The 13,936-nt window shown below is 37.1% G+C and overlaps 1 protein-coding gene across 1 annotated transcript in view; it reads left to right on the top strand.

Moving 5' to 3' along the window:
* Positions 1 to 13,619, top strand: part of LOC138941807 (zinc finger protein 541) — a 356,780-nt gene extending 343,161 nt beyond the window's left edge. Inside the window, exons 12-20 of the mRNA XM_070311688.1 lie at positions 1,046 to 1,160; positions 5,812 to 6,083; positions 6,235 to 6,504; positions 6,762 to 8,301; positions 8,383 to 8,486; positions 8,673 to 9,050; positions 9,189 to 9,272; positions 9,907 to 10,073; positions 11,291 to 13,619. Of these exons, the coding sequence (XP_070167789.1) occupies positions 1,046 to 1,160; positions 5,812 to 6,083; positions 6,235 to 6,504; positions 6,762 to 8,301; positions 8,383 to 8,486; positions 8,673 to 9,050; positions 9,189 to 9,272; positions 9,907 to 10,073; positions 11,291 to 11,579 (3,219 nt within the window). The 3' untranslated portion in view covers positions 11,580 to 13,619. The remainder of the gene's footprint in view (positions 1 to 1,045; positions 1,161 to 5,811; positions 6,084 to 6,234; positions 6,505 to 6,761; positions 8,302 to 8,382; positions 8,487 to 8,672; positions 9,051 to 9,188; positions 9,273 to 9,906; positions 10,074 to 11,290) is intronic.
* Positions 13,620 to 13,936: the final 317 nt, after the last annotated feature.

Raw genomic sequence — 13,936 nt, 5'->3', positions numbered from 1 at the left:
ATTGATAAGTTCGCGAGATTCAAGAATGGCTTATCCCGCAAAATGTGAAACGGGAAAATGCTTGGGAGTGGATGACTATGGAGATAATAATAAATCTATGTAATGATAATAAATAATAATTTCACCCAATGTCATTGTTTCGTCAACGATGCTACATTTTTTGATCGTTTTTTTTCATATCTCTATATATATAAATAGATGAATAAATGAATAAAAAGAGAATTTTATTACATATATTTTTAAAAATTTCTAATAACATTGAGCAATTAAAAGCCCTTTAAAAACAATTGACGAAGCAAGCACGATATTAATAACGAATGATTGCAAACTGTATGGAAATGCAACAAATATTTTTTAACATGATCGTATTTCAATACAAGGATTAAACTTTCGCAATTCAAGTTTATCAGAAACCGCTTAGACTACCTACGCAAATATCCAGAAGCAACGCAGAGATATCTTTCGACGAGATGTATTACATGATGTTGAATCGCGCACACCAGAGATTCCATTAGGATATAATCCAATGGGCGCCTCAATTAGCCTTGCTCAGTGATTAGCATCCCTGAATCCTCTCGCCCTCCTTCTCCTATTCACCATTGTAGTCTCACTATCCACCTTCCTCGTAGTACCCTACGCGTCAATTTGCCCGTGATTTGAACTTCTAATCTAGATTCTCTCGTCATAAGTCTTGCGTGGCCGAGATGAATGAAGATTCTGGTTAGACTATGAATTCTCTGAATAAGCTTCAGCGAAATCCGGTCGTGGTCACGCATACAACTAATAAGACCACTAAATATTTGCCCAATAATCAGCTAAAGGAGAGACGCTCTTAGATGTGCCAAATATTTCGCTACGATGATCACTTCTTCGCGCCATTGCGATAGGATATCGATTTATGCGATTTTTTCCTTTATTAGCGATAATTGAGATCTTTGACCAGGAATCTTGAAAGCGAGAAGTTTATACATTGCCAGTGCTCTATTTTTATCGTGCAACTATTTGAGTCTTTTTAACGATGCGTCTCTTTTTATTTCTGTTACAGGATGCGGAGAATAAAAAGAGCGAGAAGAAAGAAGTCATCGGGCCACCTTTGCAAACGGCTTCGGTCAGCGTGAGAGCGCTTATCGAAGAGAAGATTATACAGAAAAGAACAACAGGTAAGACGGGAGAGACGTTCCCTTGGAAATACATATGTTGTCAGTTATGTTTGCATCTGTCATGATAACACGATGTTATATTAATCACGCGTCGTGTCGATAATAAAACCACTCGCGTTTTCGCGAGTAGAAAAGACGTGTCTTTTCGACGCAATGTCATTGTTCCGTTTAGAATCCCGAAACGGGGATATATACGTATACGCGTGTCATAACCGCGATGAAAAAAGAATTAATGCAGTGTTCCGGCGAACGATGCTGAGAACACAGAATCCACGAATGCGATTCCGGCGCTGATTTACGGACGTGCATCCCGATTCGATCGTGTATCTCCCGTTATACCCTACCGTTCATCTGTCCTCCGCTCTTTCTCCCTCACGCGTGTGTACGTGCATTTGCCAGAATCTCTTCCTCCCGCCCTTCGTGATATTTCGTGGGGCCTTCTCTCTCTCTCTCTCTCTCTCTCTCTCTCTCTCTCTCTCTTTCTCTATGGGGATATACAGTGTATGGACTGCCGAAGAACCGTGATTTACGAAGCGAACACGCCAGAATATTTCTCGCATTGTCCACGTTAGCGCGATAAATCAAGCCTGGCGGCACTAGCAGAACGGGCCGGTACGGGCACCAGGCCCATGCTTTTGTAACAAAGTGCGCGTCGTTAGCGATTTATGCGCGATTTCGCCTCGGCATCTGCCAAGAACGACGAGGGACGATCTGACCCGGCGTCTTCCGCAGTACGGCTCCTTTCGGCTCGTTTCGGCAGCCGTAAATCCGAAATAAGCGCGAAATAATCGTCGGGGTGCGTGCATATCTTTGCGGACATGTGCGGATAATCGTTGATCGTTAACTCTCGACAGTTCACAAAACAATTTCGAGAAAATAATTGACATTAAAATCTAAAATCTTATTCTAACGTTATTAAGGTAGATCAGAAGTAATCAAAATTTCCGTTAGATCAAAGTTTGAAAAAAACATTTAATTTGAATGTGTGGGTGTGTATATATGAGAATAAGTTTGTGTTTCACAAAATGAATACATCTGAAAAATTTTTAAATTATTTATAGTTACGCATAAAAAGATTTTTTTTTTTTTAAAGATAAATAAAGATTGAAAATATTAGTGACCGCTTCATCACTAATATTTAACTTAATATTTAACGCGATAATAAAGACGTGTTTCTTCAATAAATCTGAATCTGATTTTGCATTTTAATGAGATCGAACAGCTTAGAATTTGTTACATTTCTTAATTGTTTGTTCTCGCGTACAGAACAGACAGAGCAGACGGTAGGGGAAACGGCACTTACAAGTAGTATGGATCAATTATTAGCCGCGACATTGTAATATGGCGAAGCGATAAACGATCAAACTTCTTTCCGAACTCTGCCCTGCTGCACGATGGACTCGAAAATTCTATGAATATTCGATCACGACCGATTATTAATCAGCGTACAATAGGAACTGATGTCTACACAACGTTGTTCCCATTGGCGCGCCGGGAATTTGTTGACAGTCATTTAGCTCGGCCGTTGTTGTCGGGCATTATTTTTTGAAAGCCTCGAAAGTGGCCGCACAACAAGATCGATCGATAAATAATTTGCTGGCGAGAGCGTGTGCTAGTTCGGCGCTATGTGTCGTTGACGATGCAGGGGAATGCCACGTTATTTGATTGTTCAACGGCGCTGGCGCATATTTTTGACAAAGGGTGGATGGGAGTGCGCTCGGTCATGCTGGTCGTCCAGCAAAATATCGTCTATCGGACGCTTCGCGTGCATCAAAGAACACGTACGGGTGTCTGATAACAATCATGCGATAAATCAAACAAAGAATTGGACCTTTGACATATATTGAGACGATTGTTGCTATGGTCGAATTTAATTCCTCGTACATATCACACAGTGATCTCTAATAAAAATGACGCTAATTATTATTTGGATCAGTTAAAGTTATTATTATGTAAATTTAATTACAATAATGATTAATTAATTTCTTTTTATTACATTTAAAAGATTAATAAATATATAACTGAAATCTCTCCTGCCTCGGATTTTTTTTTTTTTTTTTTTTTTTTTTTCCTGTTAAAGTAGTTTAAGATCGAACATGAGAAAGTTATAGAGTTATTACGTTAAATCAAATTTTTGCTAAAAAAAATATCAGAATTGATAAAGGATTTGTATAGAGAAAGTGTGTGATTTCTAGTATGTATATGTATAAGCCCGTGTGAAACTATCACATGTAGATACGCGGATTATCAGAGCGAACGGAAATTTCGCTTTGTTCTCTCGGCTTTTTCGCTACTGCTGCTGCACACATCGACCACAACAATTTCCATTCGAAGTGCGGATCGGACAGGTCAGAGACAGGCCCACACCGTCTGCCTCGTTGGAAGCAATTTGCCTTACCGCGATCGATGATTGGCAATTTGTAAAAATATCACGCAATTCCATGTTAGTGTGTTCCGATAACGCTGTCACATGTACATGGTGGACGGTCATGGAATTCACGGTTTATGTAAATGCATACCTTCCGTGTGCGTTGATCGATAAAATCGAACAAATCGCGTTGCGTTTTTTATACACTACGAAAGGGATATTCGATGTTTCATAGACGAAAAAATATCTACAATCTTTCGAACATTTGAATCCTATAAGTTCGCGTGTTACAGACTGGAGATAAAATTAGGGATAATTTCATAAATTTAATAAGAAACGCGATGTTTATTACAACATCGAGCACGACATGACGAAAAAAAATTCTCATAGTATTCTCATTTATAAGAAACCCGTATCTGAAAACCGCTAATTATACGTGTGATAAAAATGTGCGAGTATGGTGAACTGTACGATGATATAATGGCCAAAAAGGTAATATAAAAAGAATCGGCTCGAAGCCAGAACGAAGGCCAGATATTCATGAAATCGTCGTGGAAAAGTTCGTCGCGATACAGCTGTACACTCGAATCCCATTTCCTCCTTTCGCCCCCTGCGGCGCCCAGGATATGCACGCATTTATTTCCGCCGAGTTGTACAGCTACCATGAACGATTGTGCACGCCGTAAAATATACTTTTCAGTATGCTGCGATTTCAGTAGCGCAATATTTATTATGGTGCACGATAGACCGCCAAGTGCGAAGTGAACAGAATTGCTTATAGATTGCTTTTTTGCTTTCGTCTAAATAAATGAGAAGATACGTTTTCCTTTATTTATTAATTAATTGTAGCTTTGAGTAAATTAAACAAAAATAATACGTGATTTTACGCAATAAAGAATACATTTGCTTTCTTCTCTATCGTAAAATTTCAAAATTATATTATTATTACAAACTATTGAATTTTCTTCGAGAATGAAAATTTTAAAAAATAATTTATTCATAGACACAATATATTTTGATTAATTCTCAAAAGTATAAATCTCATCTTTTATATTTGTACGAAAAGAAATATAAACATTTGCATTTCTTTGGATGTTTCTTCTCAGTGATTATTGTTAAAAAGAAGTCACTAATATTTCTCTTCATTTATTTGACACCTGGCATGCGGGCTAAATATACTTTATATGTCTCTACTCGGTTATAATACTCGCTTTCGTAAAAATTGAGTCAGTCCGTCGCGGACTACAGAATACATTATAACCGGAACAGCATGAGCGCTTTTTGAAATTTAAATGCAGTTATTCCAGCAAACCCACCGTTCTCAGAATATGCCGTGACGTATCCGTATGCATGCTTTTTTGAAATTTAAATATTGTTGTTTTTAGAGATACAAAACGTACCGAAAAATTTTTATTGCGCAAACAGAGAGAGAACACGATACGACGTATGTTGTTGCTTCAGCCAATCCTCTCCGTGCTTTTTACTCCTTTTTCCCTCTCTTCAATTACATATACGTAAAGCCAAAGGAAAACAAAAACCGTCGTAGTATGCACACCGCGCGGTGACTGAAAGAGAGTAGAAAATACGCGACGGCCATTGTCGGGGATGAAGGGCGAATCAAGGAAAAAAAGAGGCGGCAAAAGATCCTTTTATTTCAAACGCGTATATATATATCCCCCGTTTACGCATACTGGAGAGAAAGAGAAAGAATTCTCTTCCGTTTTTCCGTTTTCCGTTTCACAGCTTTCTGTAAACTCTCTCTCTCTCTCTGTACGTCTCTTTATTTCACTCGGAAACGCGTAGCGTCTTGCATGCATTGTGTCGCTTTGCAAAAGAGAAAATATCTTATTAATCAAAATTAAATACATCTTTCGTGATCGATAAACATGAAGTTTTCGGAAATTTCTCTAACGCTCGATATTTATTTTCGAAATGAAATGCGAGAACGGGCTATATCACAGACATCGTATATTTATTGTCAGTCGTTATAAAGAAAAGTTACCGCTTTTCGAAGATATAATAATGAATAAAAACATGAGTGTAAAAAAAATACAAATTTTCTTTTGTCAGATAAAGATGATTATTGAAGATGGTTAAATATTTTTTCGCTATCTAAAATATAATATAGTTATTGGAGAAATGTTATATTATCTGCATTGACTATTTGAATATTAGCCGTGAGCACGTTGAATATTATCTACTATAATTTAATATGTATACAATTTCGCAAGTTAAACAAAAATTCTACAAAAAATTATTTAATAGAAAATATATATGATTTAGCAGCGGACGCGAATAGTAATCAACAACCTCGTACGAATGCCACCGTCTTCACCACCCAAGCCGACGCCGTCTCCCAGATCGCCGGCAAGACGAGCTTTGCGGTGCCGGCACCGCCACCATTAGCGGCAGGAGAGAAAGTGCGTCGACTCTCTGATGGTGAACATTTCCGGCAGCCTAATGTCACCGTGAGCGGTCACGCAATCGTGCAGAAGCAATTGCAGGAAGCGCAAACTCAAGCTCAAGCTCAAGCCCTTGCCGATCTGATCCTGAAGGTACCGATATCGTAAATTTATTTATCATTATTCGGATATGATTTTATTGTGCGATGATATTTGAAAAGATTATATAAATTAATAATTTAATCGTGATGTAGTTACATCGATTTTATCTAACTAACGTATGCATATCGTGAATAAATTGTAGGGAGCGAAGGTGGCTGTGAAGAGAACAATCTCCGATCCGGGGCAAAGATTACATTTAACTTATCAGCAGCCTGTGCAATCAGCGACCAATCAACAGCCGAATAATCAGCAGCCGCAGGCACAACCTGCGGTAACGGAAAGCTTTACGATGACGGGTTACGCCGAGGATGGTGGTTACTTCAGTCCGAGTCTACAAGACGAAGTGTTTCAGCAAGTCACAACAGTCCCTGACAGCGTGCTCTTGCATGCTACGCAGTTGGACTCGATTCAGGTGAACAGCTTTAATTGATATTTGTCGAATTATTTGTTGTTTCAGGAATGCTTGCAATTTGCATAATATTGCATTACAGAAACCATATGTTTATAAATACAGTTTTATTATTTCCAATAAACTTATCATAAATACAAATAGATGAAAACTTTTAGTTTTTGTTTTGAAATCGTCTTTATAATCTTCTATCATTTATGCAACATGGGGGAATAAAGAATATTTCCATTTTCATTGTGTATATTTTTGCGTCGCAATAGTTTCAGACGGCCAGCCTATTGCAAGAACAATCTACCGAACAGCTGCAGGATATCACATTGGAAGATCGATACTCATCGCAACACACAGTTAATCCAGATCTACAAGCGTTGGTGAACTCGCCGTTGCCCGATTCGCTGGCCGAATTCAGTACTTATGCCGCACAATACACGGAAAGTCCTCATACATTGCCGACCCAATCGCCCTTGCCGTCGCCCTTGACGCGACACGACAGTCCGAGCTTCACGTATCCTACCCCACCAGCCAGCCAGGAAGGTTTGCTTACCGGAAGCCTGCCATTGCTGAGTCCTCAGGAGGATCCGGAGAATGTGAGACAAGTATCTTCACCGCTCTCAGCGGCGTTTTACACCACCACCATGTCATCCGCCGCGGCTGTGGAGGAGGCGTTGAACGAGGTGTTACCGGGCGAATCCGAGGCGGACGCGGACCTCTACGGGTCCGGCTCGCCGAATCCGCACTCGCCACTGCCAAGCCCGTTGTCGGCGACACCGGCGCCGTCGCCGCTGTCCTCGCTGCCTCCATCCTCCGTCTCGTCACCGGGACCGGTTGCCTTTACCGGCACAAGCTTTCCCGTGTCGCCGCATCACGCGCTCCAAAGCCAGATGATGCCGAACTCGGAAGACCCGCTGTTATCTTCGACTCCGAAGGACTTCACCGCCTCCGGTCGCAGACGATTCGAGTTCCAATCATATAAACTCATCACGAGCCAGAACCTCGTGGATTTTGGTCTCGGGAACGGCAGTCTAGCTGGCATCGTCGTTGACAACAACGGCGAATTCAAATTGATACAGACTGCGGGTCTGCAGAAAGCGAATGTATTGGTGCAGACAGGTTCGCTCAGTCCAGCGTTGACATTCAAAAAGGAGATTCGTCTGACGACACCGAAAGTTGAGCCCGTTACCGTGAATCTCGGCTTGAACGTCCAGACGATGAATCAGCAACAGTGCAACACGGGAGGACAATTTAATCAACAGCAAATCATTAATCCGGCCAAGTTCCTCATTCAAACTAATCACGCGACAAAGAACAATATTTTGAGACACAAATTAGCTACTGGAAATTTACCGATACCCATCGAACAAATCAAGGAGGAACTACTGGATGAAGATATATTTCTCAGTCCTGGCAGTTTACCCGCCGGTAGTCCCGTACGGTATTCTCGGAAGAGGCCGCGCATAGACGGCAGCCAATATGCCAACAGTTCGCACTTTTATCCATCGCGGCTGCGAAAGGCTTGCGATCGCCATTGGGATAGCAGCTATACTCCACCGCCGATCCTGGATCCATCTCGTCCTGGTCCAGGATTGTATGCAAGATTACATCAGCATGAAAGAGACTCGGACTTCAGTTCAGACGATTCTCAAGGAAACGATGGTCCGCCGCCAAGAATCAACATTGGCACGAGATATCAGGCAACGATACCGCCGGTCGAGTGCAACGGGGATAGGGGGAAGGACGGATCGGAGACCGACCACCTTTTATGGGATCCCGGCATAAACAATGTGCTCACGAGTACCGAGCGTAAGTCTTTTTTTGCAATTACATGCTTTGAATAGCATATAACAAAATGTATGACAATGAAATGACGCGTGTTGCTTGCAGTGGAGATGTACTTGCAATTCGCGTGTTGCGCCGCGGTACCGGGCGGTGGTAGAAACAAGGAGTATGCGCTTCATCTGTTGCATATGTGCAAGGGAAATATTCATGTAAGATATTTTTTTCACTAAAAATCACTCACATAAATATATCTCTATCAAAATTTTTCGACCATTTTCTGGATTTTTTCGATTATCTTATATTACAGAAACAAGATTGCCATCATTGTATATCTGTATGATACAATCAATATTGATATATTCGATATGTAATATATATATATGTATATGTTTCAGGAAGCGATGGTGAAATTAATGCGGCCAACACCTACGCTACCAATGGAGCATCCGCTACTCAGTTACGAGTGCCACGAATCCGATAGATGGACATCGCACGAAATGGACGCGTTCTATCAAGGATTGCTCAAGTACAACAAAGACTTTTCCGCGATTTCACGGGACGTTGGTGCCAAGACCGCGAAACAGTGCGTGCAGTTCTACTATCTCTGGAAGAGGCTCTGTCCCGATGAATACAAGAGACTACGTATTCGTCATGGAAAACCAAAGATCAAGATCGAAAAAGATTGCAAGGACAGTAGGGAACTCCGTGACGCCATTGCGTCCGTGACTGAAATGGACTTTGGTGAAGAAAAATCGATTCTTCATCGTACCCTAGTAAGTTTACTTTATCGTCACTTTTTGTATGCTTTAAATTATGTAAATGTTATCTGAGTGTGTGTATATGTATATACATATATATGTATATATATATATATATATATATAAACAAAGTTTTACTTTTCTTCTGGTTAGCTACAGACAAATGAGAGGGAAAATTCGGCGACTCTAACTACTAGCGAAGGAGAATTGAGGTTATTCGCATACGACTGCCCAGATGTGAGTAGAATATTTTTTGTATATCTATAATCTATATAAACATTTTATACGTCTTATTGTGTTTTTACAATTAATTATATGAAAATTTATATACTAACTCTTGTGATAATGACTATATAAAATTTCTGTAAATTAAGGATAAATTCTTCTTTCAAATATTTATCTTTCACTTTTTAGGCAGTTTATATATTATTATATACGAATAACTGATTCACACAGAAGAAGAAATACATTCACATAAATTATTTCTATGTTTACTGCTCACCATATATTCTATTTCCTCACTTACATTGAGTACGAAGCTTGTTTTCATATCTATTATATATTGACGATATTTTTTTTAAATAAAAAAGAATAATTTTTCTATTCTGAGATTGTAAGTACTATTTAATATTAATATGATAGAGAAAGTTTCGTACTTGGTGTGTCTGTAAAATAATCTTACACGCGTATATACGTGTAAACATTTAAGTGTCGCATGAGATTGATTGTTGATCCGTCGTTTTCTCACGCTTCATTTTAAAAGGACCGAGGATGTTATGCGTTCTGTGACCGTTGCGTTACTTATCTGTCGTCGCCGTTGTTGTTTGTTTGTGTTGTTTATTTTGGCTTTGTGTTTTCTTTGTGTTGTCAGAGCTTTAGCGGAAGTGTAACAGTAACGATGGCCGGAAGCACCCAAACCGCCCAAATCGGCAATACCGGCCACGCCACAGTCAACACCAACTCACAAACTCACACTAGTTCTGAGCAACAACTACCCGCGCCCACCCCACTTCACTACCCCTGCAAGATTTGCGGGAAGTAAGTCTCCAATCTCTAATCTAAATTATCCATTTCCGATAATTGATGGTGGAGCTCGTGCGACGCGCGTGCCCTAAACGACAATGTAGCGGCAAGTATTGGCATATCTTGCGTAGATATCCTTGCTTGTAGAGAAAGAGTGTCTTTCTGCGTATGGAATGAAACCAAGTAGCAAAAGACGCGATGCCGGTTATATATCTTCGAAATTTTATATATATATATATATATATATATATATATATATATATATATATATATATATACACACATTATCGGATGAATCGCACACATAATAAAAAAATATATGAATATATTTTATTTCAAGTAAATTAATGCAACAGCAAAATGTATATTATGAGAAAAAAAGAAACACGATATACATTTTAAATTTAAGTTTAGATACACGAAAATATGAATACACCCCCATTAAACAATCGTATTCCTGAATAATTTGAAAAGTTGAATTCATAAAATATAATCTATAATATAAAATATATTAATTTTTTTTATAATAAAATATACGTCAACACAGAAACTTTTTTAAAAACTATTTCGATAATATTTAGAAACAAACCTTAATACATTCACAATATACATATCCATATCAGAAAACTTAAATCAACGAACAGATATGACAATAGTATTTATTCTATGACATTAATTTTTTTACATGTTTCGCCATTCGAGTAATTTTAACTAATTATTTAATATATTTTATATTTGTGTAGCACATATTCTATAGTCTATCGTTATTTTAATTTGCTGCTCAAGTTTTTCTAATTATATAATATTCTCTACATTTCATACTTTTCAGTAAAGATATTTGTATAAATTGGCTATGTGATATGATATAATAAGTATGAAAATTTAAATATGCATAATGCAAGCATGTAATTTGTTATACCGCTGTTGCTATGTCGATATTTCTGATTTTTCACGTTATGTGTGAAATATATGTGAGCATACTAAACTATACATGTCTAAATTAGGATATAATACAATGCTTGCAAAACAAAGTGTTTTTGAAGATGTACAAACTTAAAATTGGATTATTTCTATTGTTTGTATATTTATACATTTCCTACGAATTATTAAGTCTTGTACGATTTTATAACCAGGTATCATCATGTATCGTAGACTTTGCAACACTAGATTGCGTCCATACCAATGACTTGAGTGATAGCTTATTTAACGTTTCAATTACACTTTTCTTTCAGAATTTTCAACAAAGTGAAAAGCAGAAGTGCGCACATGAAATCCCACAGGCCAATACCCTTGCCCGATTCAACGGGTCAGGAATCTAAACGATCGATACAACAGTCATCGAAAGCGCAACAGCTGCAACAACCAATGCCTTTGCAGCAAAACCAACAGCAGCAACAACAACAGTCAGACAATGCTACACCACAAATTCAAGATCATCAGCAGCAACTACCCGCGAGTATCAGCGATAACAGCGCCCAAAATACAGCACACTTATGCCGTAATCCAACGAGGCCCCCATAGGACAAGATTCAAGTAATTAAACTTAAGTTACCTTAACGAAGGCTGTAATGATACTATAGGGAAGTAGCGCATATGGTCGCCCGCAGTACTAAAGCAGGCTCTTATTAAATAATTGCACAATCGTTACAAATAACGCAGGAATATCTTTTTACGCAAACGTGAAGACTTTTGGTCACACAAACGGGCAGGCTGCGTGATAATAAACTTCCATAGATAAATTGTTCCGAAAATTTTCCCGCGAGAATACCTCCTCTGTATGTGCGAATCTGTGCAGGAGAGCGTGACTATTAAATTTACCCAATCAGACGCGGATTAATTAGAATTATGCGACTCATATGGAAAATAGTATCGGCCGTTCAAGAAAAGACATCTATCGTTATGGAAACTAACAATAAGCACTAAAGAGTCGTAGAACTCGTAGGGTTTAATGGCGCAGCGGCGAAAGATCTTTAACTATGCAATCAAAATATTCGAGCTCTCTTCAACAAGGAGACAGAGTACTGACCGCAAACATCTTCCTTAATATGGAAGACGAGATCAGCCGACATCAGCGTAAGAACAAAAAATCGTCATTGAAAAATGAAGTAAACGTACAGACTTTGCATTTTGTTCAAGACAAAAAGTAAACACGATTGTTTAACATGGCCTAGAAAAATAAAATACAACTCGACAAGTAAACGTACGGAAACGTACGGAAACGTACACCACTATCGCCACAATGAGTGCTGACTCAAAATACGAAAGAGATTGACGTGCACCTACAATAAGCGCCTAACGATTAACCGCGATTTCAGTGTATCTATTTATTAAGCACGTGAAATGTTCCCAGATTGTGCCACAAGACATTATTGTTACCTGTTGCTCTTTCGCAATTTTTTAAAAATGTTTTTTTCTTCCGATTACAGCCGGGATCAGTTTGCATAAAGCCGTATTTTTCAGGCCATATTTCTTATTTTCTTGCCGATAGGTATACACTTTATAGTTTATAAATTTTATAATTGCTTGAGAGAAACTACGTAACATTAGTAACGTTTTCACTGGATAGGAATTACGTTTATAATGTTAATATTAATATAATCTAAATAAACATTGATAAAATAATGAAATGAATTGCGGTTTGTCAACCGATTCCGGAATGTAATGTACGACTTGTTGCATGTTCGCTCTAGTTTTATATTTAGTTTAAATATATCTAAAATTTGGATGAGAATAAGTAAGTTTTATCATACATATATACAAGAGATTTGTTGAAACTCCTTAATTTCTTTATTTCTGTTACTCTTTTTAGTAAATTAATAGTACACAATTACATAAAAATTTTAATGTGTATATATATATATATATGTATATATATACACATACAAATATAAATATGTATAAACGCAAATTAATATAATTGAGGAGATTTCGTTTTAGCTTATAGACAAATAATCATCTTTAGAAAAGATGTTGTTCAAGTTTCACTTTAAAAGCGTTTCCTACACCGTCGATATTGAAGGTAAACTAACGATTATACATATATATGCCCATACATACATATTATACATATGCACATTCAAAACACAGACACAAAATAGAGAACATTTAATAAATAATATCAATAAATTTCAATGATCATTAAAATATAGTTATATGTACATAAGATGTGTATATGTTTGTACATATAACGTCAATGTCTGTATGTATAATTAAAATGAGGTCTATGCAAAAGTAAGTAGGCTAGGTTTTAGATTGTTTTAGGAGGGATCTACACATATATACATAATCACACACACATACACACACGCGCGCGTGTGTAAAAATTTATATTTATACATCACTTCATTTTCTACTTTATTAGAGACTATGTGGCAAAACTCTTATAAAAACAATAATTATATAGTTGCATGTTTCCACAACAATGTTTTTGAATTTTTATTTATCACTCAAAAATTATAATAATGATGTTCCTATATGTAAGATATTTTAAATAATAAAAAAAATTTACTTTTCTTTAATATATCTTGATAATGCATTGAATTCTTTATCTCCGTTAGCATTGTCTCATATTTCTTTAATTATGTCCTCGACATCTATAAAACAAAAGTAGAAAAATGAAAATAATTTCAAATGTTACAATTGTGCAATGTTTTTTTCTATTCTATATAAAAATGTATATATATATATATATATATATATATATATATATATATATTAATATATAAAAATATAAATATATATAAAAATAATATATATATTTATATATATAATATATATATAATTTTTCAATTTATGTTTTTTGTTCTTCAATTCGTTTTTAATTATTATATGTGTATGTATATATGTGATATATATATATACACACACAAACACACACA

Source organism: Polyergus mexicanus, unplaced genomic scaffold, assembly GCF_030449975.1.
Source record: "Polyergus mexicanus isolate NDT 795.1 unplaced genomic scaffold, iyPolMexi1.0 SCAF_2, whole genome shotgun sequence".
NCBI classification, from domain to species: domain Eukaryota; kingdom Metazoa; phylum Arthropoda; class Insecta; order Hymenoptera; family Formicidae; genus Polyergus; species Polyergus mexicanus.
This window is presented reverse-complemented; position numbering and strand designations above follow the sequence as displayed.